The following is a 27,647-nucleotide window of genomic DNA, read 5'->3' on the forward strand; positions in this document are numbered from 1 at the left end:
GCTATAGTCTGAAGTAGAAGCCTTCATAGAGAGCTACAGTTTGACAGTTTGTATTGTATTATAAAATAAGATATCCTCGCCCTAGATCTGAGCAAAGTTTTTTGGAAGCGTCCAGGTAATTTATTCACTTTTGCTGCTCTGATTTTTATTTCATGTCTTACCCATTACATGTGAAATCTGAATAGTGTTTGTCGTGGAACTGGTCCAACATTCTCTCTGTTAGATTATAGAAAACTCAAATCATTGAAATAAGTTAGGTAGTATCAGACAGATGCATCTGTTGAACATGGACAATGCTGATGCAGTATGGAGTTTAAAAATTAGAATAAACTATTACAATTCAAATTTGTTATGCATTATTATGGGAAACACACTAAAAGACAAGGTTGCATTTTCTCTCTTCTGGAGTGGGACATATGAGTCAACAGTTGGGTGTATTAATAATGCATATTCAAAGAAAACGAGGCAACAAAACAATGCAAATATCATGAGTATATAATATTATACTATACATCTACAGGAGTCTGTTGTTCTCAGTCGCTTTCAGTTAAATCAAAATAAGTTTTTGGTCAGATCTGAAGCCTTCTTCTCTGGTTAACTCTTTTGTTGGATACATTGGAGAGACATGGGTATTGTTCTCTTTCCTTTCTTTCTCTGGCTAAGTCTATTCCTAAACTGTGGCTATGCAGCTATATCTAGAGACACTCCTTTGTCATTTGGACAAACTCTGAGTTCCCCTGGCGGAACTTATGAGCTAGGATTCTTCAGTCCTAACAACTCTCAGAACCAGTACATCGGGATCTGGTTCAAGAAAATTACACCACGCGCCGTTGTGTGGGTGGCTAACAGAGAAAAGCCTATCACAAACCCTGTGGCAAACCTCACTACCAGCGGAAACGGGAGCCTTATCTTGCTCGACAGCAGAAACAACGTTGTTTGGTCAACCAAAGAAGCTTCCACATCTAACAAGTGTCATGCAAAGCTCTTAGATACCGGCAATCTCGTCGTCGTCGATGATGTTTCAGGAAGTTTTCTATGGCAAAGCTTCGAGAATCTTGGCGATACTATGCTACCTCTCTCGTCCTTAATGTACAACATCGCCACCAAGGAGAAGCGAGTGTTGACTTCTTGGAAAACCGACACTGATCCATCTCCTGGTGAGTTCGTAGTTCAGCTGACTTCACAGGTGCCAGCACAGATCGTTACTATGAAAGGCGATAGAGTTTATAAGAGAAGCGGTCCATGGTCTAAGACCGTGTTCACCGGCATACCGAAAATGGATGGATCCTACGCAAGTCCATTTAGCCTTTTCCAAGATATAGAAAGCGGAACGGGGTCCTTCTCGTATCTACAGAGAAACTCTGGACTTACACGAGTTATCATAACGTCAGAAGGATATCTAAAGACTTTTCATTACAACGGGACAGGGTGGGTTCTCGACTTCGTGACGCCAGAGAATTCATGTGATCTGTACGGTACGTGTGGGCCTTATGGGCTGTGTGTGAAGAAGTCCACTCCCACAACGTGCGAATGCATGAAAGGGTTTGTACCAAAATTCAAGGAGGAGTGGAAACGCGGGAACATGAGTTCTGGATGTGTGAGGCATACAGAGTTATCATGTCAGGCAACAACAAACTCATCTACAAAGAGACATGGAGACTCATTCTATCGTCTGGCAAATGTGAAGCCTCCGGCTTTCTATGAATATGCAAGCTTTGTGGATGAAGATCAATGCCAAGAGGGCTGTCTCAGAAACTGCTCTTGCACTGCTTTTGCGTATATTACTGGAATTGGATGCTTGCTTTGGAATCAGGAACTGATAGATACGGTTAGATATTCCACTGGAGGAGAGTCTCTTTCAATTCGTGTTGCAAGTTCAGAACTGGGTAAGGCTGACAGACTTTTTACTCTTTAGCTTCGTTCATTTCCATTGCAGTGTGGTTTTTTTACTTTACACAGTTTCTCAGTTGGAAGCAGGACAACCAAGATTATTGCCGGTAGTATCTGCCTTTCCATTTTTGTGATATTGGTGTTTGCCTCATATACGTACTGGAGATACAGAGTAAAACAAAAGGGTAACTCTCATTCTTTTCTTGTGCATTTTAGTTATGTAACCAAACAGAAGGAGGAATGACTTACTTTGTTTATTATTGTGGTTCTTCAAAAATTCACAAAGATTCATGGAAAAATGGTTTGGAACAACAAGAGATCTCTGGTTTAACTTTCTTTGACATGAATACCATACGAGCTGCTACCAATAACTTTAATGTCTCAAACAAACTTGGTCAAGGTGGATTTGGTCCAGTTTATAAGGTAATAAGAAAAATTGTGCTCTGTATTCTCTTCTCATATCTGTGTTCTGTGGATGACCGTCTGCAACATTTGCTTCTAGGGAATTACGGCAGACAAGAAGGAAATAGCCGTTAAACGGCTTTCTAGCAGCTCTGGACAAGGTACAGAAGAGTTCATGAATGAGATAAAACTCATCTCAAAACTACAACACAGAAACTTGGTTCGGCTTTTGGGATGTTGCATTGATGGAGAAGAAAAGCTACTGATTTATGAGTTTATGGTGAACAAAAGCCTTGACAGTTTTCTCTTTGGTATGCTCCTTGTCCTGCATTTGCCTCTACCTTTTCCATTTTTTTTCTTGGTCAATTAATATGCTTTTTTATCTTATTTGGCTAGATATGACTCTAAAGCTTGAGATTGATTGGCCGAAGAGGTTCAACATCATTCAAGGCGTTGCGCGTGGGCTTCTCTATCTCCATCGTGACTCATGCCTCAAGGTCATACACCGAGATATGAAGGTCAGCAACATTCTCTTGGACGAGAACATGGACCCCAAAATATCGGATTTCGGATTGGCTCGGATGGTTCAAGGAACCCAACATCAAGACAGCACACGCAGGGTTGTTGGAACTATGTAAGTATATATATCTCAGTGACATACTAATTCAAAGGGTATTAATAATTATGTCAACTTACCACAAACTGCATGGAATATGGACACAGAGGATACATGTCTCCTGAGTATGCATGGACAGGGATGTTCTCGGAGAAGTCTGACATATACGCCTTCGGAGTTCTGCAGTTAGAAATCATAAGTGGGATGAAGATTTCAAGCTTTAACTGTGGTGGCCAAGGCAAAACGCTTCTTGAATATGTAAAAGAAACTTTTTAACTATCCTCCTAGTGTTTCAAAATCACAATATTTATGATTTTATTAAATATATATATTTAACAGGCATGGGAAACTTGGCTGGAGACCGGTGGAGTGGATCTGCTGGATCAGGCTATTGCCAGCTCGTGTTCTCCAGATGAAGTGGCGAGATGTGTTCAGATTGGTCTACTCTGCATCCAACAGCAAGCTGTTGACAGACCAAACATTGCACAAGTAGTGTCTATGATCACAACCACAACAGAGCTTCCGAGGCCAAAACAACCAGTGTTTGAAGTTCAGACTCAAGATCAAGAGAGTACTGTATCGGTCTTGGAGTCTGTGAATCATATGACACAAACTGCGATACATGGGCGCTAAAGTTTTCTACTACGCTGAACACTTCACTTTTACATACACATGATGCGGTTTATGTTTGGTTGTTTAACAAATTTGATGTAAATAAATCTCAGTTTTCGTTAATGGATGATCTGTTACTGGAAAGAGTTAAAAAAAAAAAATCAAGGGAGGCTTTGTTACTCTTCTACCAAAAAAAAGTTGTAAACTCAATAAAGATTGCATTTCCAACTTATTTGAGAAAGTAAAATAAAGTAAAGCTATGTCAGATCAAGAAAACAATACAAAAACCAAATCAAACAAAAAAAAAAGGAATCTTTTGGATGTTTAGTTCCACAAGAATCAATAGTGTGCCAGCCCAAAATTTCAAACTCAAATCTCCTAACCGTGAATGTGGAGTCTCAACAGGTACACGTACAGTTGCAGAATCATCAACCATGACCTGATTTGGTTTTGCCAGATCCATCAGTGTTAGTCTGATGATGAAACCCATAAGGTACCCATGTGAGGTGTAACACAAACAGAGCTCAGGCATCCTCGTTATTATTCTCAACGAGTATCTTCTTGCACGCTTCATAACACATGAAAGATATCCCAGCTGCAGGAACCAACTTCAAGCAACTCGGTCCAAGCCCTCTGTACCAACCCGCAAGACCTTCTTGCTCCAGTATACAGACCAGAGCGTGCAACATGTTCTTATAAACCGCCCTCCCACCAACTGCTCCCACCTGCATATGCTTCCGAGCGACCTCCAAGGGGAAAGTTGCGGTACTGGACAAGGCACCAGCTAAAGAACCAATCAAAAGAGTCTCCACGTTTCCGATGCTCTCTTTCTTCACCATCTTACGGTACGCCTTTCTAAGGGAATCATAGGCGAAGTAGTTTGTTGCTGCGTATGGAACCACTCCTATAAGACTCGGGGCGAGACCCCTGTAGAGTTCTGTCGGGCCTTCCTCCCTTATTATCTTGACAAACGCATCCAATATTCCCTTGTACACACCTCTCTGCAAAAAAAATGGTTTCAAAGACACATCAGTGACCACCAATGTCTAAAGCCCTCCAATATTATAAGAGCACAGGACCGGTCCTGGATAAAGCCGGATGAAACATTCGCTTAGGCTTCCAAATTTGTAAAAATCCTTAAATTTGTAAAAAATATGTTTTATTAAAATCTATACTAAGTCGCTTATGGCCCCAAAATCTCTAAGGCCGGCCTTGTAAGAGCATACCTGAATTGTGAGACGGGTCTTGACTAGCTCGAGAGGGTATGTCAAGAGGGTTTGGCTAACACCAGCACAAGCACCCGCGAGCAATGAAGCTGGGATGGGAATCTTTGAGTCCTCTCCGAGCTTGGGAGTCAGCTTTTTGTTAACTGTCTCGAATACAAAAAGCTGCACAGAGTTGACTTACAAGTTAATGATTACATACATCATCACAAACTAACTGCTTTTAAACTAGAGCTTGAGCTTCATTTCTACACAACAACAAAAAGAGCTTCAAGCCAAACCAGTTCAACAACATAAAATCATTACTGGTACCTCAACGGCACGAGCAGGTGCCACTCGAATGACATTGACCAAATTACCCCTGAAGAGGCCTTTCCACCCTTCATGCTTCATGATATCACGGAACACTTCGGTGGTGGACTCGCCGCCACTTCCGACCATTAGATGGGTCCTGATGGTCTCCAGAGGAGCAACCGCCGTCCTCGAAACGGCTCCGGCCACAGCTCCGCTGAACAGCCGCCGCAACGCAGGATTTGAGATCTTAAGCTTCAGCTTGAAACCTCCTTTCTTCTTCTTCTTCTGACCAATCACTTCTTCTTCCTCCACCTCCACTTCTTTGAAAGGCGAGTACTTTGTGCACAGATCATTGAGCTGAGCGGTGAAGCTACTGTTGTCTCTGTTAGGAGGATCCGGAATAGATCCGGACCCGAGTCCTGACCCGAACCCAGCTCCTAACTGATTAACGCTCGCGAACAGCCCCCCAACCGGGCGGTAAGTCGGGTTCTGGAGGCTCCAGTCGGATCCCAAATCGGAAACTGAGAAGAACCCATTGCTCGTGTCGTCGAACAAGTTGATTCCAGTCTTGCCCATGATTATACGAAAGCTTCTTGGAGGTTTAGTGGTGGTGACAGTGAAGGATCCTCAGGACCTCGACATCTTCGTTGAGAATAAGAAAGATGAGATTTTGGAGGAAAGGGGACGATGGAGAGACGAAGATAGATATTGGGTTGTGTCTCTTTCGTTGAGTTCCTTTAGGGTTTCACTGCAGCAGCTGCTGCTTTGCAGGTGAAGTTGTTTTGGCCTTTTGAATGGGTGAGTGGTTGGGGGCGGAGGCTGCGGTGTTACTTGTAAGTTTTTTTAATGTTTTCTGTGATATTCGTTTTATTTATTTTTCGCTTTATTTTTTTCATAATTTATTTATTTTATAAGCCAAGATGGAAAATTCGTCCAGATCGGTCAAAGAGTGTCAGTGTGAAATTATTTGTTTGTTATTTTAATTTTATGTTTCAAATAGTGTTTGATCTCATGAAATGGTTGCAAATTATTTTGATTCATTAACTCATAACATTTCGATTGTTTTTAAGTGGTTACCACTTCTTAGGGGACTTCGAGGTAACCAAATTTGCTTGAAAAGATCAGATATGTTTCTACTTTTTAAATTATATTAAATATGTATGTTCTTACTTGGGTTTAATATGCTTGATTTTATTTAAAGGAAAATACCTTATAATAACACTAAAACATCTTATTATGATAAAATTAACACATAAAAATGATCAAAATAGCATCAATTAAAATTTAAAATATATTTTTATTTTATATTTAGATTTGAGTTTAGTGATTAGATATTAAAAATTCAAAATATGTTAGAGGTCTGCATATAAATCGAAATGATAGGCATGATTCTTATAAGTCATGAAGTCGGAAAAATATATTGTTAAGTTAAGATATAGAGTTGAGTCATTATTTTCAGATAAGGCACAAGAAATAGTCGTTTATGGTCTGAATATTAAACCTTTATTGGCCTTCTGTTGGAAACTTAAATGTGTTTTGAAATTGAGACATTTTGTTTGGCAAGTTATTTTAGGTACTATATCTGTTGCAAAAAAAATTAAAGTCATGAGGTATCAATTGTGATACCGATGCAATATTTGTGGCGTAGAGGAAGAATCAATTAATCATGCTTTATTTGAATGTCCTCCAATTTTGTAAACTTGAGCTTTATCAAAAATCCTTTCAACTTCTGCTATTTTTCCAACTTTTTCGATGTTTACTAATATGAATTATCTCTTATGGAGATTGGTAAAAGAGTATGATTTTAGTATTTTTTTCATAGATATTATGGTATATTTAAAAAAAAATAGAAACAATAAGTTTTCAATAATATGAATGAAAATCTTCAGGAAATTTTTAAAATTACGGAAGTGGAGAGGTATGGGCGGAGGTTCAAATCACAATTTCAGAAAGACAATTTTTGGGTACACATCCCTTTGACCGGCAATCATCGGAACATTTGAGAGTTTGTATTATAGATGGTGCGTAAAAGACTAAAAGGAGAATAACAAATTCTCGGGACAGGATGGTTCTGTAGAGCCGTAGAATCAGAAGAGAAAATGATGGGGGCGATGAATCTCCACATAAGCTTATCAGTTCTACATGCAGAATGTGAAGCTTTGATATGGGCTATGGAGTACATGAAGACCCTTGATTATTCAGACGTACTTTTTGCAACATATTGTTCTCAATTGACGAAGATGATGTTTTCACTTGACGAATGATCAGCTTTTGTTACACACTTGGAGGAATTTTTCGACGCAGTAAAAGTTTTTTTTCTACCTTAAAGATTCGACATATATAAAGAACAATTAATCTAATGAAGACAAGCTTGCACAAGGTGTTCGGAATTCTTTTTCAATTATGTTCTATGGTGATTGCATCCCATCAGTTTGGTTTTCTGAACGGATAAATTTTTTTATCATAGTTTAGTTATTATTGTAAAAAAAATACTTATGAGTGGATTAAGGTAAGAATTTAAGATTTAGAGTAATTTAATCATTTTGTTATTTAATTAGTGCTAACGTAGTCATTTTTCTTGTGTATTAATTTTGTCATAATACTTTTTGTGTTATTTGTCATTTTTCCTATTTAAAATGATGATTTCGGCAACTTAATCTAATTTTTTACAGCTTTTTGACATTTTTTTACAACTTGAAATATAAGAAATATTTTTACGAAGATTTTTTTTTTTTTGCCAATAGACACTATATTAACTACAAATTAAGTAAGACAGATTGATGATTTATGACTAACCTAGTATACAATAAAAGGAAATTTTGAGCATTTTGTAAATCGTAAAATTTGTCTGCTATTATATTTTTGTTAGTAGAATATGTTAGATTGTAAAGTAAAGCAAAAAACTATTTACATCATTGAATCTTTCTTTGTGCGGTATGAACGTTGGCAATCCATCGATATAGATATCATTTTTATGAGTTGAAAACAGTGTGTTATGAACATCTTTATTAATAATTAAAATAGTGTATTTTTTTTTGTCAACAAAATAGTGTATTTACTATTTACTAACTCTTTTTCAAAAGAAGTTCATATTCTAAAGTGTTGGGAACTAGTTGTCCGAATTTTTTTTTAATAAAAAATAGTGGCTTCATCATTAGAAATTTGTGATGTAAAAAATCCAAAATGAAATTATATTTTGAAGATAAATTACTATATATATATATATATATATATTTACATCAATTTTAAACGAATAGGTCATAACAATTATAAACAAACTAAAATTGCTCATCAATGTGGAAAACAATGTTTTAAACGGTTGTTTAGACGTTAAATCCCTTAATACGGTAGTAATTATCTTTTAAAATATATTAAAATTATAATATTAAAATATTAAATAATATAATATCATTTATAAATTTTCATAAATAATTTTGATATTTAAAAATAAAATAATATGAATTTTATTATTGGTAAAACTTGATATTTAGTATACTACATTATATATATTTAGTACACTATTAAAATGTATAAACGTCTAAGCTGTTCAAAAAATTATTTAGAAATTTGGATTAAACATTTTAGAAATTTGAGTCTTGACGGTGACGGTTTCTTGAAAACTATTAAAAATGATATTTATTCAACTTTTACTTAAAGAAAAAAGAAGGTTAATTCACTAATTGCTTTCCATTAAGAAATTAGTCCACTCAAACGGTGTGATAACAGATGCGTGTGTCGCAATCGCATGCCACCAAAAATACTTTTCCAATGGTTTCGTTGGTAGGTGCATTTAAATGTCACGTGTGTTTATCATAAAACTATGTACATAATGTAAAACACAACGAAAGGTGGTTACAGTACTGCATACGTTTTAATATCTGATATTTAAGTGCATTTTAATTATCCAAATAAATCGACGAATTGTACTTGGACAACCTCACACTACTTTGGAAGTTTTAAAACTTGATTAGCAGATTTCTAGTGACATAAAAAGAAAACTAAGAAAGTTAAAGCTACTCAAAATGCTTTAGCAAAAGAAGAATTTTATTCGTGATGAATTGTTTTAGTATTAAAAGCAAAAGACCGACCATTAGTCGGTCACTTATGCTAAAATCAATAATCGTATGAAAATAAATTAATGGAGTAAAATATGTATTTACCATTTATTCATTTGTACTATTTTCTTTTTAGTTTACTTTGGCTGATGGAAATAAGGGTGCAAGAAACGAACTCCTTCGAGGTACAATGGAGTCTGCATCTCAATCAACCGCGAAGCCTGCACCGTTTCAAATGTCATCAACCAAAAATACTTTAAACCATTGGATTAAAAGAATATGAAAAACTATACTTACAGCTCGAGCAAAGGCAAACATTTCCTCTTCGCCAGAGAGCATTTTCACGATTGAAGACGGCGAGCCAGCAGCACTTATGCTACCTTCTGCAAGCACATCTCGCCTTAACCTAGAATCTTCCGTCTCCGTCTCAAACTGGAAGCTGCAAATTTATAATAAAATGAATGTGACAATCAAATACAAAAAGTTAACCATTCACTGTAATGCAATGTCTCTACTTATTAGTGTGTGTACTAATTACCTTTCGAGGTCGAAGAGGGTACCCTCTGCAGTTCCTTGAAACAACTCATCAATAGGCGTCTCTGCGGATGAGACAAGACAACAATGGTGGTTGTATAACTCATCCACAAGTGTTATAAACCTACGTGCCTGACAACATCAACACAAAAACCCATCAGACAAAAAAAAATCTATACATCTCCCAAAAAGTCGCCATAAATCTTGATTTTTTTTGGTTATATTAATTATTTTACCTTGTCTCGTATTTCCATGCTCATTGCTGGAATCTCAGAGATAAAGATTGTATGATAGTTTTTAGCCACTGCTATATAATCAGCTGCACCTACCGGTCGACCACACAGATACTCGAATGTGAATCTTGCCACTCCTTTACAGCTCTCAGGAACATCCACTGTTCTGATGTTATAAAAAAAAACTTATATAATCTGATCAGTAACAAAAGAAAGAAAATCAAACCATCTAGTTACCTTCCAAACATCACTGGTAGAGTCGCGGAAGTTAATTCTCCGCCGTACTGGTCAGTGACCTGACGCCACATTTTCTCAAACTCTTCCATAACAGCATTATTCAAAGGCCATAAGTAATGAACCTATGCATATTTAACAAATTTCATTAAGCAGAAGCCAACAATAAATGATTTAAAGAGTCTGTGATTCGCACATGTTCAACAGAGTTTTTTGCTGCAACTCTGCGGTAATCAACTTCGCTTCCAATTGAGATAATCTCACAATGTTTCTCCAATTTAGAGATAAACTTATCAAATATCTCCTTCTGCATTCCGTCCTGTACCAACAACAACATTACAATATAAAGTTAGTGACTACTACAGAGTAAACAGACAAGAAGAGAGAGCCTTAGAAACCTGATTTAACTCCCTTGGTGCGCGGTTACTAGTAGCCACAAGAACAGTTCCAGTATTCAACAATCTGCTCATGATTCCAGATAAGGCCACAATAGCAAACACATCAACTGTCTGTAAACAGAAAGATGATGCAAGAAAGTCCCAAGTTACAGAAACAATCAAGTAAGCCCTTGTATTTAGCTTTGATAATAACAGTTAACCTGAATCTCATCAAAGCAGAGGATGCTGGCTCCTTTCTTAATCGACTGCTGATCAACGAGAAACTTGTCAGCCACAGCTGGAAGAATGTGTTTCATCTGGAGCTGCTGCTTATAAAACTCTTCCCCAGCTATCCACTCTTTAACTCTCTCATCAACAGGCAGATTCATAATCCAGCTCGAAACGCTATACTGAGAGGACTTCTCCTCACCATTCTCCTTCCAATACTTGTGCATCTGCTCATTTATCTTCAGCATAGCCTCGTGAAAATGAAACCGCTGTCGATGTCTGATCATCCCATCGGTGGCGCTATAAAACATATCCATCAGCATAGTCTTGCCTACATGAAAAAACACCAAACACGTGGTTTTCTCAGCTTAGCTACACGACAGAGATGGAAACAACAATAAGAGCATAATCCATTGGCATTAACATACCACATCCTACATTTCCATAGATATATAATCCCTTAGGAGCTGAAGGTATTGCAGGACGAGAACCGACAATGGAATCAAGTTTCCTCTCTCGGTTAAGGTAAGAAACCCATTTACCAACTCCAGGCTCTACATTCATCTGTCTTCTCCTAAAACACCACCAAAAACAGATAAAGAAACAATCTTTACAACTATAAAGAAAGATGCCATTTATATATATAATAATAAAACCTCTCACCCTAAGACCCATCTTCCTAAAAGCTTTTGACCTTGTTTATTCATAGAAGCCCACACACCATCTTCTTCCTTCTTCTCAGCTTCTTCCACCATTAGTCTTCGTCTCTCTTCCTCTCTCTTCTTCTCCCACTCTTCTAATCTCACCTAGTTTAAAAACAAAAAAAAAATGAATACACATAAATGCAAAAACAATTTGAAAACCAAATCTTCTTCATACATGATAATCTTCCATTTCTTTCTCGAAATGTTCCAATCGTCCGAACAAGTTTTGGAAGGCTGAAGCGACTTTCTCTTGGTATGGATCGTGTTGAAGCCTCCCTTGTTCCACTAGCTTGCTGTAACTCGTCAGTGGACCTGATCAGAAACAAATCCCAATAATAAGACAAAAAGAATTTGAGGGAATGAGAAGAGAGAGTAAAACCTGATGGTGTTGGATTTGGAGGAGTGCAATAGGAACGACAGACATTGGTGTGTCTGCTTCGTTTTGAAGAAGACAACGCTAGACGTAGAACGGCAGAGATCTGCGACACCTTTCGCATAATTCGCTCTGATTCAGATTGTCACTTCTCCGATCACGCCCGTTTAGACACTACTGTTCCGGTCCGGGAAAGAGGAGGAAGTAGAAGAGGAGTGTTATAAATTATAATAAATAGGTGTCGACGTGGCGATTTATAAGAGAGTAACGTGGCAAGATGTGGACCGTTCGTTGAATTGCTGATTTGGTTTACTAGTGTCCGTGGAGATTTTGTTTAAAGAGAGATAAGTGTAAACCAAATCAGTAATTTTTTGGGTCCGGTCAGTGAGGATGGTGACATATATCTAATGTTTGGTGCAGTTTGAAAATGTTGTTAAGACTTTAGACTATCAATTTTGGTTTTGATGGAACTTTTTTTTCTATCTTTAACTTGTTTTATAGTCTATGAATCTACACAAGGGAGACACAGGTTTAAAAATTAAGAAACCTATCTACAAATGAGAGGTTGGTGTTGATCTGAATCTTTCACTTGATCACCCAACTTGAGCAAACGAAGACTACCTCTAACAGTTTCATCAATGAAAAAAAACCCAAACTTGACATTCTCATCCCAGTTTATTAAACAGCCAAAATATTCTGGGGTTAATGTTAATTAAAACAAAAGGCTCAATCAACCAGAAAAGTTCAAAAACGTTCATTGGCGCCCCCAAAAAAAGTTCAAAAACCTAACAGCACTTCTCCTATAGAAAAAATCTGCCTAGAGTCAGGAAAGGCAGGCTATTGCAAAGCGACAAACCAATGCATGCTTAGGAATCTTATTCTGGAACCAAAACCATCTTTACCCCAAGCCAGTCCCAGTCTTGAAGTTCCCAAATGTTCCTTGTTTAGACTGTTTTCAATTTGGTAATGTAACACCAACATAAACACAGGAACTTGTTGAGGTGAAAAAAATCACATTTACTAACTAGACTCTAAGTCAGTGAGGCTATCTGGAGAGGTTTAAAGAACCCTTCTGTCGGTGTGGGGAGATTATGGATCTTGCTTCCAAATGATCCGACATAGTCCATAAATGATATGACCATCTTCCGTATTTCAACAAATAATGGTTTCATTGGAGAAAGAAGATTGTAAAAAAAAAACTCAATGAGCAAAATATAAAAGAAGTTACTAGTACAACAACAATAGTTTACTCATATAGATAAGGATTTCGAATGTAAAAGAAAACAAAGACAAACTCAAAAAGAAGATGCAATGAAGTTTCAAATCACTATATAAAAATATAATTAGCCATAAACTTAAACGTGGATGACGACAGTGATCATATCTAATGAAGACTTTTTCCAAAATCATCCTTTAACCCTTCAGCTCTTATTCCCCTGAAACTGCATCATTTCTTGAATCTCAATCTTGACTCTCATTACGTTTTCCAGCAACATCACTCTCCCTCTCTTCCAACAGCTTCCCAGCCTCTTCATCCCCAGCCTGAACCTTCTTCTGCGCATCTTTCGCCTTCAACGCCTGCAACTTGCAATGATTGTAATACCCAACACCCAAAAACGCAAGCCCGTACCCGAAAAGATTCAACGGCGTGACGGTATCCTTAATCACCGACCACGAGAAAGCAATCAATAGCCAGTCCTTAACCACACCAGCCACATTCATAGTCAAAGCAGAGGTCTTCCCAACTAGAAGAAACACGGCAAGGTTCAACGCAAACGCGCAAACGGAATTGGTCCCGAAGATGACGAAGTCGAAATGGAAACTCGAAGTCTCTCTAAGAACCGGAAACTCCACAAAGATCCAAGGAACCGACAGGAAAACGAAACAGCAAGGAGCGACGTAGTAAAGAGAAGTTATCGGGTTTAGATTGATTCCTTTAGAAGTAAGCAAGATCTGAATCAAAACCAACCTGGTCGCCTCGAAGGCAACAGCACCAAGCTGGAGAACAACGCCCCAGACGTCGAACTTAGCTTCCCCGTAAGCAGCGATGGCGACGCCGAAGGAGATCGAGAGCATGTTGGTCATGGTGCGTGACTTGAACGACTCCTTCTTGAGCAAGACCCCGATGGAGTAAACGGCGACGGGCATGAGGGCCTTGAGCATCTGGATGAAGGAGACGGAGAGGTAGATGTAAGCCGAGTTCGATAACCAGAGGGAGAGCGAGTACAAGGCCCCGATGGGGACGACGGATCTGAGGTAAGTCTCGCGGGACATTGACACCGGCTCCACGATCTTGAAGACTTTGATGAGGAGGATGGCCAAGGAGGAGCAGAAGCCCATGTGGATCATGGTGAGAGTGATGGGGTAAGGCCAGTTGTAGAGCTTCTTGTCGAGGATGTATTTGTTGTAGACGATGACGGTGAAGCTGAGGAAGATCCAGATTGCCACGTAGGTGTACGAGAGGAGGATCTTCTTTATCACTCCGTCGCTTAGTGCGCGACCTTTCCCCATTGTGGTGGTGCGTAGGATAAGCAGAGAGAGAGATGCGCAGGATAGATGAGTCTCTTCTCTCTCTCTATCTATCTCTTGGACTGGTTTTAAAGGTTGAAGAGAGACTTTGAGTTTTGGATCGTGTAATGTAGAGGAAGGGCTTACGTGACTTGTGTTGTGCTACGTGGCGAAAAGGTGCTTGCCTATTTGACGATTGGCTTATGGTGGGTCCCGTGTTTGATTATATATTTTCCGTGGCCTAGGCTTTTTAAATTATGCGATTATATGGTAAAATGTTTTGTTTTTTCTTTTTAGCCACTTACGTTTTGTTTATACGAATTACGAAACGGTCCCATTTGTTTACTGTTTTGTTAATGTTCCGTAAATCTCACAGAAAGGAACCTGAATTCTACGTAAACTTATTTAGTCAAATTTAATTTTGCGACAATAACATTCTATAATTAATTTAGTACAAATTTTAGTATTTTTTGTATAATTGAGACGTTCGGTGAGACGGATTCTAAAATAATAGTACTATAAATTTTAACATTAGCCAATAAAAACGAAGTAACAAAAAGGAAATTAAATATTTTTTTTAAGAAATTTAAATTCTAGTTTTTTAGTTTTAATTTTCTTTTCGTTTTATAAAGAGTATCAGATTTTTTTTTCAAATTTTACACATAATAAGAAAGTATGAAAAGCTATATTCAATCCCTGATAAATATAATAAATAATATTTTCTAATTAATATATTGAAACAGTTAGAATAAAAAATGAATTTTCTCAACACTTTTTTTTTTTTCAACACTTTGGATAGACATACAAAAAGATACGTTCAGTTTCAGTTTATAAAAAATCTTCAAATTACATTCTTTAGAAACAGTTGGAGTAATTATTATGTTTTCGATAAAAAGACAAGTAAATGTATAAAAGTAAGATGCAAAAAGTTTCTCAATTGTTGCTGATGTGGCTCATAAGTAGTTTTTTTTATCTAAACTCTTTCAGTTTCCAACTTTGCCAAACATCGTAATGAATGAAAAGCAGTTGTAAACTCCTTTACTTTTACGTTGCCTAATCGCCTTAAAGTAATTACTAATCCCTTAAGCTATATAGTAGGTCTAATTAAATGGAAACTTGAGACGCGAAGTAAATAAAGGGGGAAGAGTAACGGTGACACAATAGGTCAACGTTTAGATACATAGCGTGTGCATCTCACGCGTTAGGTTAGTTTCACTGCGTTCCTCTTTACGTTGCATTTGGTGCTTCTGTCGTTGTCGTAACGTTTGATGAACTTATTCTTCGGGTAACAAAGAGTTTGTTGACTTGTAAAAGAGAATCTTGTCTTCGCTCCCCTCACGACAATACCAAATTTTAAGTTTTTGATGCTTGGTTATGATTGCGGAATTGCATTGTTACACGTTTTGTCAACAAGTATTTTCTTGCAGAGCAGACATTACATTTTTAGATTCAAATACTGTACTTTCTAAAAACTGTCGGTCATTGTGTGCATTTTTTCTTGCAGAGAATACATATTTTTATATTCAAATATTGTATTTTCTAACTGTCGGTCATTATGTTCATCACGTCTAAGGGCATCTCCAACCCTACTCCATTTTTGACTCCAAACTCAATTATGGAGTAAAATATTCTCCAACCCCACTCCATATTCAACTTCAAAATAGAGTAATAGCTAGGGTTACTCCATTTATGGAGTAATCTTACCCATTACTCCATTTTGAAGTTAAACTTTTTATATTTATGAAATAGTCCTTTTAATTTTTAATGTTTTTATTTCATACTTAAAATAATATAATATCATAAAAAAATATAATACTCCGCAAAAGATTAAAATATGCATAAACTCATAAAAGTCAAAACTAAGAATAAAAAATATAAAATAAATATAATATAGTATAAATAAGTAATTTAATAATTAATTCGATAAATTGTTTTCAAAACTACCAAAATCAGTGAAGTAATATTCAAACGGAATAGATGAGTTTTTTAATTTTGTGGGTCAAAATTTTGATTGATAACATTTGTACTTGTTGAACTTGATATATGCACAAACAAACAATATGACCCAATACATAAATCAAATTACAAAACAAAACTTTGTTTTTTCTTTATGTTATTTTAATGCATAAAAATATTTTTGAATTAGAAAAATTGCATATGATAAAATCTGCACAAATTGAAATTCTAAGATAATCTCTAGTTGTATTTTTAATGATAAATATTTAATTTTAATAAAATATATTATTATAGAAATTTTGTAAACATAAAATAGTTGGGTTAATTGTTAATTTTTTATAAGTTGAAGGTACTAATAACAATTATTAACTAAATAAAAAAAAATCTTTTTGTTTGGAGTAAAAAATGGAGTAATACATTGGAGTAAAATCCAACTCTATTTTGGAGTTACACCATTTTGGAGTAAAATTTGGAGTAATACATTGGAGATGCTCTAAGTATTTATGCTATAGCAAGCTATTTTAAATAGAAACAATTAAATTATCAAATATATTTGAGGACGCAAAAATATATTTAGCATTGGACAGATGTTTATTTTTATCTCCTGTGCGGAAATTCAGCAGACGCAACACGGATAAGAAGACATAACATTGAATTAATTAATCTGAAATTATACGAAGATTGATTTGCAGAGTTGTTTTTGGGAGTAATATGTACACTTAAAATATCTCCAATCCACTTATATAAATTTTTTCTAAAGTAGAGATTGCTAATTTTTCTTCTATTTATAGAAAGAATAAATAGCATTCTTCTATATTTTACTTTATATTTAAAAATATCTATTACATTAACTATTATCTCTATTATGATTTTTAATGACACTTAGGAGGTGTATTGAATTAATAGTTTTAGAAAATTTTAGAATTTTGTTAAAATCTCATGTTATTGAATCAATGATTTTAAAAATTATTTCCAAATGAAGTGTTATTCAATATGAGATATGTGCAAAGTCATAGAACTTATTGCTAAATCTCACGCATCAACTCTAAATCATAAATTTATATTAATTAACCCTAGAGTTATAAATATTTTTTTATTTTTCATTAAAAATGAGAATAAAAATAGTTAATGTAAATATGAAAAGTGGTACTATGAATATTATATTTTTGACAATTAACTATTATGCAACTGTACACAATACTTAGAGAATCTCCAAAAAGGAACTCTATTTTGAAGTTTTCAAAACTCTATATTTGAAGTTTCAATATGTTCTTCTCCAAAAGCAAAACTTCAAACTCAACTTTAAAACTATTTATATTTTATAATATGATCCTTGTATTTGTCATAACTAATTTGAATTTATAAAACTTTTGTAAATAACTAGCACATATATAAACATATTACAACAATATTAATTAATAAAATATTCTATTAAATATAAAAATTTAAATAAAAATAAATTAATATTAAACTCCAAACAAAATACCATATTATTTCATAAAATAATTTTCGTAATGCATATATGATCTATTAGTGTATTTTGAAGTAAAAATGACACTCCACATTTTTACTTTGTAGATTACGAGCTAAAAGTTGTTGAAATCGGGTAATATTGATACTTGTAAATATATTATATTGGAACAAGAAAATAAAAAAAAAACATAAAATATTGCTAAAAGACTAATTTCTTTCAATGATATTAATACTTGTGAATATATTCAATATGAACAAGAAATAATTGTACGAAAAAGACATAAAAACAACAACAACCATCTTTAGTTACAAAAAAAAAAATTTGGATAATATTTGAAAGTTTGAAGGTTCCGGATCAAACTTACATGACTATTAGTGTTGTTGTTATATTTAAATTTGTGTAATAGAGTTATGTCTTCATGTAATTTTTTAAAATCTTTTTGTTAAGTTTCTTTTTGTATATTATTGTTGTCTAAATTTAGCTTTAAATATTTTAAATTTTATTTTAAAGTTCTATTTAATTTTATATGTAAAATTTAAAATATTTATGAGATATAATTTTTTTAAGGATTAAAACAATAAACAAGAAAATATTTATGAATCATAAAGGTGAAGTATGATTATAGAGACCAAAACGCAAATAAAAATATGAAACTTCAAATTTGAAGTTTTGAGTAGTGAAACTTCAAATATAGAGTTTCACTCCTCAAAACTTCAAATTTGAACAAGACACTCCTCTATAAGAGCATCTCTAAAAGACACTCTATAACTTCAAATATGAAGTTTTTTACTCTCCAAAAAGAAACTTCAAAACTTCAAATTTAAAGTTTTGAGGAGTGAAACTCTATATTTGGAGTTTCACTCCTCTTAAGAGCATCTCCAAAAAGGAACTCTATTTTGAAGTTTCCAAAACTCTATATTTGAAGTTTCAATGTGTTCTTCTCCAAAAGTAAAACTTTAAACCTAACTTCAAAACTATTTATATTTTACACTATGGTCCTTATATTTGTCATAGTTAATGTAAATTCTTAAAACTTCTATAAATAACTAGTATATATATATATATATATATAAATATTACAGAAATATTAATTAAAAAATCTTACACTAATAAACATTTTAATAAGTTTTTATTATGGTTTTTTTGTAATATTTTTGTTGTTTAATCCTAGTTTTAAAATATTGTAAATCTTGTTTTAAAATTTTTATTTAATTTCATGTGTAAAACTTAAATTTATAAAACAAATTTGAAATATATATGAGATATAAAAGTTATAAAGATTAAAACAATAAACAAAAATATATTTAAGAATTATAAATATGATGTATAATTGTAAGGACCAAAATGCAAATAAAAAGATGAAACTTTAAATTTGAAGTTTTGAAAAGTGAAACTCTATATTTGGAGTTTCACTCTTCAAAACTTCAAATTTGAAGTTTTGAAGTTTCTTTTTGGAGAGCAAAAAACTCTATATTTAGAGTTATAGAGTTTCTTTTGGAGATGCTCTAAGAGTAAGATACTCATAGAGTTTCACTTCTCTTAGAGCATCTTCAAAAGACACTCTATAACTTCAAATATGAAGTTTTTTTCTCTCCAAAAAGAAACTTCAAAACTTCAAATTTGAAGTTTTGAGGAGTGAACTCTATATTTGAAGTTTCACTACTCAAAACTTCAAATTTGAAGTTTCATATTTTTATTTGCATTTTGGTTCATATAATTATACATCACATTTATGATTCATAAATATTTTCTTGTTTATTATTTTAATCCTTATAAAAATTATATCTCATAAATATTTTAAGTTTTTTTACACATAAATTTAAATAAAACTTTAAAATAAGATTTAAAATATTTAAAACTAGATTTAGATAACAAAAATATACAAAAGAAATTAAAAAAAAAAACTTTTTTAAAAATTACATGAAGACATAACTATTATACATATTTAAATATTGCAACAACAGTAATAGTCAGGTAAGTTTGATCTGGAACCTTCAAAATTTCCAAATATTGTCCAATTTTTTTTTGTGTAACTGAAGATAGTTGTTGTTGTTGATGATGTCTTTTCGTACAATTCTTTCTTATTCATATTGAATATATTCACGAGTATTAATATCATCAATAAATTTAGTCTTTTAGCAATATTTTATGTTTTTCTTTTACTTTCTTATTCTCAGCTAATGTATTTACAAGTATTAATATCACATGATTTCAACAATTTTTATCTCTAATCTACAAATTAAAAATGAGGAGAGCCATTTTTACTTCGAGATGCACTAGTAGATCATATATACATTATGAAACTCAATTTAAGGAATAATATGATATTTTGTTTGAAGTTTAATATTAATTAAGTTTTTTGTTTAAAATTTTATATTTTAATATAATATTTTATTAATTATTATTGTTGTAATATGTTTATACATGTGCTAGTTATTTATAATTTTTTTATGAATTCAAATTAGTTATGACAAATATAAGGACCATATTATAAAATACAAATAGTTTTGAAGTTGAATTTGAAGTTTTGCTTTTGGAGAAGAACACTTTTAAATTTCAAATATAAAGTTTTGGAAACTTCAAAATAGAGTTTTTTTTTGGAGATGCTCTTAGGACATCTCCAACCCCACTCCATATTTTACTCCAAAATTGAAAAAATGGAGTGGAAAATGGAGTAATGAACAAAAAATAAAAAGATTACTCCATTTATAGAGTAATGCTTTTATTTTTTGTTCATCACTCCATTTCCTACTCTATTTTTTTCATTTTGGAGTAAAATATGGAGTGGGGTTGGAGATGCTCTTAAGAGACTGAAAACAATCATAGCACAGACCTGACCAACAACTCCGTTAAGATGCAAATTTTTACTCGTTTAAACGTTAAAAGCCTGCATAATTGTATATAAACAAAATTTATGAGATAATAAATCCAACTCAACAGCGACTGTCATAATTGCAAACATATACGATCTAAAACCCATGGGGATTCACTGATTAACGAGCCTGCTGCCGCCTGGAGGTTGACTGTATAAACACATTGGCCAGTGGCAGTCCCATATTCACAATGTTTATTTTTACGTTTGATATACTGTATATAATTATGACAAAACCATTAGCTTGGACTTTATGTCTCATGGGCTGTTTTTTGACAAAATATAATTATGGGCTTCTTGTTTAGTTATTTATTAAAAGGTTGATTAAACAGTCCGAGATTTTTAGCAAAAGTCTTACCCCGCCTCTGATTTGGTGGAATAGATCGGCAAGCGCATCCGAGACATTCACCAGCTGGATGCCTCCTTTATGGAGCTTATGAATCTCACCTGAAGTTATAAAAATATAAAGTAAAATCTAAGAAACAAATTAATTTTTAAAATAAAGTCAAAAGTTGAATAAAATCGTTAAAACTGGAAAAGTAAATAAAAGTTTAAAACTAAACTGACAAGGTAAAACTTAAATTAAATGTTAAAAATTATAAAGATAAGGTCAAAATTAAATAAATAAGGTTAAAAATTAAATCTATCTAATACTAAAAGGGTTATATGAGGAGTAGGGAGGCTGTCCACGTCAGCAATTAATTCAAGCCAATAAAAACACTTTATTCTGCCACGTCATAACAGCCTCAAGTCGACAAGTATAAAAATCTGATAACATCTCTGGGCCAATAATAATTTTCAGTGGCCCACTTGAACCCCATCTCAGAAAAACCTAAACTCTAATAACAAACAATAATTATCCGTCAATTTTTTTTCTTCGTCGTTTGGAGGACTCACTGCAATTCACCGTTATCACACACAACCCACACTTCCTCATTCAATTATTTTCTTAACTCATTCCTTGATGGTTTCGTTTCAACTTCCTCTGTTTCTCCTCCTTTATAATTGAATGACGGCGACGTAGTTCACCTTAAAGTAGGCCAGATTCTTCCGGATCCGTGACAAAGCGTCGGTGAGGGATTCAGGTCGCGCCATGGAGCTCCGATCGACGAGCTCTGCCAATGGGCGGCGTTGTGATAAGCCGTCGCGGATCGAGGTGGATAGGCGTGAGAAGAAGGTATGGAAGGCGGGAGTGTTGATTGGTGGCTGAGATTGAACAGCTTGCTGATTGGTGACAGGGAGCAGTGGTGGAGTGGACATGGCGGTGGCGCGTGAGGTTAGGTACGACTGATTTGGGCGAGAGGTTTGGATCTTAAGATTGGAAAACAAAGAAGTGCAACTGGTGGATCAGATCTGAGAGAGAAGCCATGAAAGAAGAATAGAAGAGAGGTGGTGAATGTGAGCGTGCGAGGAAAGGGTGTGATGAGGATGATGTCTGTGTGAGAGAGAGAAAAAAAAGCCAAAGAGTGTTCTGTCTCAATACATAAGGTTGCGCCGGCCAATACCTTCAAGTCACGGGTTCGACATTTCCGTTTGCTTTTTTTTTGGAGATCCTTATACCTTTGTTAATCAAACTAGACATGGCAAATTAAATACCAAACCAAATTACAAAAGTAAACCAAAAATATGAATAACTATTTTTTATATTTCTAACATCCAAAATATTTGGAGTTAAAAATCAAATGAATACTAAAAAATATAATTTAGATTTAAAACTATTTTAAAACTAAAATATTTAATTTACCTATTTTCAAATTATTTGGTGTATTTAAAATAATTGAAATAATCTGATTTATTTCTCTTTTTATTTGAACCATCCAAACTATTCAATATTTATAAAATATATCAAATATATCTAAATTATTATTTATGAAGTGATTTTTAATATTCGATCTCTCATGTTAAAAGTTAGAGTGACTAATATCTATGTTACTCTTAATAAATAATTAATACTATCTATTATGTTAGATATTGTCAAAAAATAAAAACAAATTTAAAAATAGAGAAAATGACTAGGATAGCATTAATTTTTTTTTTGTCACAAATATACCCTCTAAGAATAAAAATGACCAAAATAGCACTTAATTTTTCATCAAAAGAGATACATATACACTTATATCTCAATAGTAAATTAATTTAGACATTAGGGTTTAGAGTTAAGGGGTGGAGTTTAGGGTTTAGAGTTTAGAGTTTAGGTTTTAGGGTTTAGAGTTGGGGAATGGGGTTTTGGGGATAAGATTTCAAATTTTGAAAAATAAAAAAAAAAAAAAATTTCAAAAATAAAATGATATTTTGGTCATTTTAGTTTGTGAGAGCTATTTTTGTGACATAAATTTAGAAAGGTCATTTTTTGGAGATTCGTCCTTAAAAATAAAAATATAATTATTCTATATACTGTGTTATTATCAAGGCAAATCAAAGCTATATAAAAACAAAAAAACTCTCCAAACATTTTTCTATTTTTTATTCATGTCTTAATAATTTTTTATATTACGTCTTCAAATTAATTCTTCCGCCAAAGTCTATCCTCATCAATTAATTCATAAACTGGAAAAACCGGTGTACAACATATAATAAAATCTTAATTTAAATAAACAATGAAATTTGATTTTTTCATAGCTAATCATCTAAAATTAAAATATTTAAAAGTATTTTCCGCGCGTAGCGCGGACAAAGACTCTAGTAAAAATAAGAAGAGTACAAAGAAAATATTGAAACAGAAAGTTGGTGGAGAAAAAAAAACTGAACGCAGGTTTTTAAGTTACAACAGCTTCGTGTTTTCTTCTTCTCTCTCTAGATCGCAATCTCCATGTCTGGTTAGAGCTTCCTTTCCTCAATCGTATCTTCACTTCCTACCGAATTTCTTTCTGGGTGAGTTTAAATCTCAAAAAACATTATGAATAGAGATTTTGGATTCGTCTGTAAGATGTGAATTAAATTGTCCTTTCGATTTCTCTAATTGAATTGTCCCCGCTTTGAGTTCGTGGAGTCCTTCGTTGTATATGTCACTTTCTTCCTTCCGATTAAGGTTCTAGTCCTAGTCCTAGTTAATGGATCGCATTATCTCTCTCTTAGAGAGTTTCGGTAGAGACAAGATTAGTTTGTGTGTCCAGTTTGGTTTAGTAGATTACCCATTATATAGAACCGATAAAGCATATATTAGTATATGTATATTGGTTCTATATTTGAGTAGATTCTTTTAAATATGATAGGAATCAAATATAGCAATCGAATATACCCCTTAACATGTTTAACCTTTGTGCATCATAAGTCAAAGAGAATTAATATTTTATTTATTTTTTCTTAAACTACGACAGAAAACATCCTCTGTTCCTTTGTTCTTGTCTTCTCATGGCTTCTTCTACGGTGGATTCGAGCGTCTCCGATCTCTTCTCATCCGCTCCGGCTCTCCAGAGTAACCTCGAGATCTTGTCTCCTGATCAGGTATGTGTTGATATGTTCTGTGTTGCCACTTGTTATTATTTCCATTGTGATTCTTATGCTGCTGATCTGGTTCGGTTCGCAGATCGAATTGGCCAAGATACTGTTGGAGAATGGTCAGAGTCATCTCTTCCTGCATTGGTCTGAGCCAGGCGTTTGTGACAATGAGAAACTAGGATTCTTCGATCAGGTTTCGTTTCTTGATCTTTGTTAATTAATTGATTACAACCAAAAAAAAATAGTATTCATTTTGGAATAATTGTATTTTTTAGATTGCTCGCTTGAATTCAAGCTATCCAGGGGGCTTAGCAGCGTACATTAAGACTGCTAAAGAGCTTCTCGCTGATTCAAAGCTTGGGAAGAACCCATACGATGGTTTCTCTCCTTCCGTAAGTGTTATGAATACAAACAGTGTGTTATTGTTGTGTAATGGCTTTCTTTTTTGACAAAACGATTCTTGTGGTCTTGCAGGTTCCTTCAGGTGAAAATCTTACTTTTGGTGATGAGAACTTCATCGAAATGGAGAAAAGAGGTGTCGTCGAAGCTAGGAAAGCTGCTTTTGTTCTTGTTGCTGGTGGGCTTGGTGAGCGTCTTGGTTACAATGGAATCAAGGTAAATATATGGAGAATTGTTTCATTGACAGGACACATATATAAGATTTACTGCTTTTTACAACGTGTTCATTCAAGTAATTCTACTTCTTGTTCAATAATCCATCCCTTTTGAGCTCTCGTATTATATGGAATGCTTTCCATCAATATTGCAATGTGGTATAAAACATTGAGGAACATAAAGGTGTACTTGACGCTTTAAGACATACTTGATCCAATTATGAATCCATTTCTTAGGTGGCACTTCCAAGGGAGACAACTACAGGGACCTGCTTTTTGCAGCACTACATTGAATCCATTTTGGCTCTCCAAGAAGCTAGCCACAAGGTCGCTTCTGGTATGTTTCTATTACTTTCTTTGACACAATATTAGCACGTTATGCATACCCATTTTCCTCGAACATAAGTGACAAAATAAGTAACAGTTTGTATACATATCTCTCATCTCTAATCGTACTTGTACCTTTCGCATGGCAGATGGAAATCAGACGGATATTCCTTTCATTATCATGACATCTGATGATACACATTCACGCACACAAGATCTGTTAGAGTTAAACTCTTATTTTGGGATGAAATCTACTCAAGTACATCTCTTAAAGCAGGTAAATGGTCAACTACTAAGATCCTTGAGAAGATTTTTTTAAAACGTAAAAAATGTCTTGAAGAATACTGTTTTTTTGTAGGAAAAAGTTGCATGCCTTGATGACAATGATGCTAGACTTGCGTTAGACTCTAACAACAAATACAAGATCCAGGTACCATATCACTATATGTTTGTTGTTAATGTTTCCAAAATCTACCACAATATTTGCAAGTTAAACTCTCGAATTCTTGTCTATCCACAGACAAAGCCTCATGGTCATGGCGATGTACATTCACTTCTTTATTCAAGTGGTCTTCTTGATAAATGGTATTTCTTCTATCAAACATTTCCTCTCGTATATATAACATTAATTACTTTGCTGCCTACAAATTTTATCCTGTTTTATTTTCTTGCAATTTCAGGCTTGATGCTGGTCTAAAATGGGTTTTGTTTTTCCAAGATACAAATGGACTTCTCTTCAATGTTAGTAGCAGCTACCTAACTCTTGTGTGGTAATTGTTAAGTATTCAAATATAATTCTGATTGGGAAATTTATAATTCCTTGGTACAGGCAATTCCAGCTTCTTTGGGTGTGAGTGCTACCAAACAATATCATGTAAACTCTCTGGCTGTTCCCCGCAAGGCGAAAGAAGCTATTGGAGGAATCACTAAACTTACCCATGCTGATGGTAAACTATACTGGATATCAAATATACAGTTTTTTTTTTTGATAATTGGGAGTACTGATTCAAATGATTTCCAGGCAGAGCTATGGTGATCAATGTGGAGTACAACCAACTTGATCCTCTACTTAGGGCATCTGGATTCCCTGATGGGGATGTTAACTGTGAGACAGGCTATTCCCCTTTCCCTGGAAATATTAATCAAGTGAGTTGCCTTCTACTTCAGGAGCCTATACTTTAGCTTTGATTAGGAAGATTTTCAAGTTTCTTGATGTTTTGTATATGATGTTTTTTAACATGCAGTTAATTCTTGAACTGGGTTCATACAAAGAAGAGTTGCAAAAAACTGGAGGGGCCATTAAGGAGTTTGTTAATCCAAAGTAACTCTTCGTCTTCTATTGTTGTTAGCAGAAAATTGGATTCTAGGCTTTGACATCTATTTTTCTGGGATTTTGTAATTAGATACAAGGATAGTACCAAAACGTCATTTAAGTCTTCAACTCGTCTAGAGTGTATGATGCAAGATTATCCAAAGACATTGCCACCAACAGCACGTGTTGGATTCACGGTAACTGCTATCTGTTAGAGTAAAGCAGTACTTAAATTATTCATGGCTTGTTCTGAGAATGTTTCCTCTTGTAGGTGATGGATATATGGCTTGCTTATGCACCCGTTAAGAATAACCCCGAGGACGCTGCTAAGGTTAAATGATTAATGAAGCTCATTTCTTAAACTTTCTTGAGACTAATCAACTTGTTAATACTCATTTTCTCTGTTAAATATGAATGAAGGTACCAAAGGGAAACCCATACCACAGTGCAACTTCTGGAGAAATGGCTATTTATCGTGCTAACAGCCGTATTCTTCAAAAGGTAAATGAAGTGTTTTTACATTTGCCTCTAGAGACGCTTGATTTGAGCCAAAAATATCTTTAGTAGTCTTCTCCATGATGGTTTATACTTATAGTCCCTAAAGAATCATTTTTTTCTTTGGTTTACTAACTCCCTAGGCTGGTGTCAAAGTGGAAGAGCCTGTGAAGCAGGTCTTGAACGGCCAAGAAGTTGAAGTATGGTCTCGTATCACATGGAAACCCAAATGGGGGATGATCTTCTCTGACATCAAAACGAAAGTCAGTGGGAACTGCGACATCTCTCAAAAATCCACTATGGCTATTACGGGTCGTAATGTGTTTATTGATAACCTCTCCTTGGACGGTGCTCTTATTGTAGATTCCATTGATGATGCAGAGGTATGTTAAAAGTCCCATTTGTCATCTCTTTGGTTATAGGATCATGTAAAGAGACTATCATGTGAAAAAACAGGTAAAACTTGGAGGTTCGATCAAGAACAATGGTTGGACCATGGAAACCGTAGACTACAAGGACACGTCGGTTCCAGAGGAAATAAGAATCAGAGGTTTTAGATTCAACAAAGTGGAGCAACTGGAAAAGAAGTTCACTCAACCTGGGAAATTTTCTCTGGAGGATTAAAAGTTAGCAAAAATTTGGAAATTGCCAAATGATCTATTTGTCCTTCTGTTGCACCGTTCATTCATCCAACGAGACATGTTTTTCTTTATGACATTTACTTTAGTCTTTCATTAATGCCTTAATGATATTAAATGTATTTGATTTTACTGGTCTTATGAAACATACTGGCGGTTTTTTACTTTCTGTGCGTGTTTATAAACATGTATGAGTATTATAAGGTAGCTACAAAAATAGAACAAGAAGCTCGGAGAA

At 34.3% G+C, this 27,647-nt stretch overlaps 5 protein-coding genes and 1 long non-coding RNA gene across 6 annotated transcripts; 2 read left to right on the forward strand and 4 right to left on the reverse strand.

The window, feature by feature from the left end:
- Positions 1-575: 575 nt before the first annotated feature.
- LOC103842180 (G-type lectin S-receptor-like serine/threonine-protein kinase At1g11280) lies at positions 576-3,681 on the forward strand. The gene is made up of 7 exons (XM_009118804.3): positions 576-1,886; positions 1,968-2,075; positions 2,177-2,313; positions 2,393-2,603; positions 2,689-2,926; positions 3,016-3,166; positions 3,248-3,681. Exons 1-7 carry the CDS (start codon positions 626-628, stop codon positions 3,539-3,541), a joined length of 2,400 nt encoding a protein of 799 aa, XP_009117052.1. The 5' UTR covers positions 576-625; the 3' UTR covers positions 3,542-3,681.
- Positions 3,682-3,721: 40 nt separating this feature from the next.
- Positions 3,722-6,228, reverse strand: LOC103842183 (adenine nucleotide transporter BT1, chloroplastic/mitochondrial). Its single transcript, XM_009118806.3, has 3 exons — positions 5,056-6,228; positions 4,747-4,908; positions 3,722-4,521 (listed from the first exon to the last, which is right to left on the reverse strand). The coding sequence occupies exons 1-3, from the start codon at positions 5,611-5,613 to the stop codon at positions 4,045-4,047; spliced, it is 1,197 nt and encodes a 398-aa protein (XP_009117054.1). The 5' UTR covers positions 5,614-6,228; the 3' UTR covers positions 3,722-4,044.
- A 2,819-nt stretch (positions 6,229-9,047) lies between these two features.
- Positions 9,048-12,469, reverse strand: LOC103842184 (putative ATPase N2B). Its single transcript, XM_009118807.3, has 12 exons — positions 11,782-12,469; positions 11,578-11,714; positions 11,362-11,504; positions 11,127-11,272; positions 10,692-11,029; positions 10,492-10,602; positions 10,290-10,412; positions 10,097-10,218; positions 9,863-10,025; positions 9,631-9,758; positions 9,390-9,531; positions 9,048-9,313 (listed from the first exon to the last, which is right to left on the reverse strand). The coding sequence occupies exons 1-12, from the start codon at positions 11,897-11,899 to the stop codon at positions 9,230-9,232; spliced, it is 1,755 nt and encodes a 584-aa protein (XP_009117055.1). The 5' UTR covers positions 11,900-12,469; the 3' UTR covers positions 9,048-9,229.
- Positions 12,470-12,960: 491 nt separating this feature from the next.
- Positions 12,961-14,405, reverse strand: LOC103842185 (probable sugar phosphate/phosphate translocator At2g25520). The gene has a single exon (XM_009118809.3). It carries the CDS (start codon positions 14,284-14,286, stop codon positions 13,237-13,239), a length of 1,050 nt encoding a protein of 349 aa, XP_009117057.1. The 5' UTR covers positions 14,287-14,405; the 3' UTR covers positions 12,961-13,236.
- A 6,142-nt stretch (positions 14,406-20,547) lies between these two features.
- LOC117128442 lies at positions 20,548-22,967 on the reverse strand. The gene is made up of 2 exons (XR_004451735.1): positions 20,944-22,967; positions 20,548-20,800 (listed from the first exon to the last, which is right to left on the reverse strand). It is a non-coding gene; the product is annotated as an uncharacterized LOC117128442 (long non-coding RNA).
- Positions 22,968-23,220: 253 nt separating this feature from the next.
- On the forward strand, positions 23,221-27,575 carry LOC103842186 (UDP-sugar pyrophosphorylase). Its single transcript, XM_009118810.3, has 18 exons — positions 23,221-23,456; positions 23,903-24,029; positions 24,112-24,216; positions 24,299-24,415; positions 24,498-24,638; positions 24,875-24,974; positions 25,114-25,241; positions 25,323-25,394; positions 25,485-25,549; positions 25,645-25,705; positions 25,794-25,911; positions 25,986-26,110; positions 26,209-26,285; positions 26,368-26,473; positions 26,548-26,607; positions 26,697-26,777; positions 26,915-27,154; positions 27,228-27,575. The coding sequence occupies exons 2-18, from the start codon at positions 23,937-23,939 to the stop codon at positions 27,393-27,395; spliced, it is 1,857 nt and encodes a 618-aa protein (XP_009117058.1). The 5' UTR covers positions 23,221-23,456; positions 23,903-23,936; the 3' UTR covers positions 27,396-27,575.
- Positions 27,576-27,647: the final 72 nt, after the last annotated feature.

Source organism: Brassica rapa, chromosome A09, assembly GCF_000309985.2.
Source record: "Brassica rapa cultivar Chiifu-401-42 chromosome A09, CAAS_Brap_v3.01, whole genome shotgun sequence".
Lineage (NCBI taxonomy): Eukaryota > Viridiplantae > Streptophyta > Magnoliopsida > Brassicales > Brassicaceae > Brassica > Brassica rapa.

Coding starts and splice junctions, on each gene's coding strand:
- LOC103842180 (XM_009118804.3), top strand. CDS start 626: ATGGGTATTGTTCTCTTTCCTTTCTTTCTCTGGCTAAGTCTATTCCTA. Junction 2,314..2,392: donor GATTTGGTCCAGTTTATAAG/GTAATAAGAAAA, acceptor ATTTGCTTCTAG/GGAATTACGGCAGACAAGAA. Junction 3,167..3,247: donor GCAAAACGCTTCTTGAATAT/GTAAAAGAAACT, acceptor TATATTTAACAG/GCATGGGAAACTTGGCTGGA.
- LOC103842183 (XM_009118806.3), bottom strand. CDS start 5,613: ATGGGCAAGACTGGAATCAACTTGTTCGACGACACGAGCAATGGGTTC. Junction 4,909..5,055: donor CACCTGCTCGTGCCGTTGAG/GTACCAGTAATG, acceptor AACTCTGTGCAG/CTTTTTGTATTCGAGACAGT. Junction 4,522..4,746: donor AGACCCGTCTCACAATTCAG/GTATGCTCTTAC, acceptor TTTTTTTTGCAG/AGAGGTGTGTACAAGGGAAT.
- LOC103842184 (XM_009118807.3), bottom strand. CDS start 11,899: ATGCGAAAGGTGTCGCAGATCTCTGCCGTTCTACGTCTAGCGTTGTCT. Junction 10,413..10,491: donor CACCAAGGGAGTTAAATCAG/GTTTCTAAGGCT, acceptor TTGTTGGTACAG/GACGGAATGCAGAAGGAGAT. Junction 10,219..10,289: donor CAAAAAACTCTGTTGAACAT/GTGCGAATCACA, acceptor AAATATGCATAG/GTTCATTACTTATGGCCTTT.
- LOC103842186 (XM_009118810.3), top strand. CDS start 23,937: ATGGCTTCTTCTACGGTGGATTCGAGCGTCTCCGATCTCTTCTCATCC. Junction 26,286..26,367: donor AAGGAGTTTGTTAATCCAAA/GTAACTCTTCGT, acceptor TTTTGTAATTAG/ATACAAGGATAGTACCAAAA. Junction 26,778..26,914: donor ACAGCCGTATTCTTCAAAAG/GTAAATGAAGTG, acceptor CTAACTCCCTAG/GCTGGTGTCAAAGTGGAAGA.
- LOC103842185 (XM_009118809.3), bottom strand. CDS start 14,286: ATGGGGAAAGGTCGCGCACTAAGCGACGGAGTGATAAAGAAGATCCTC.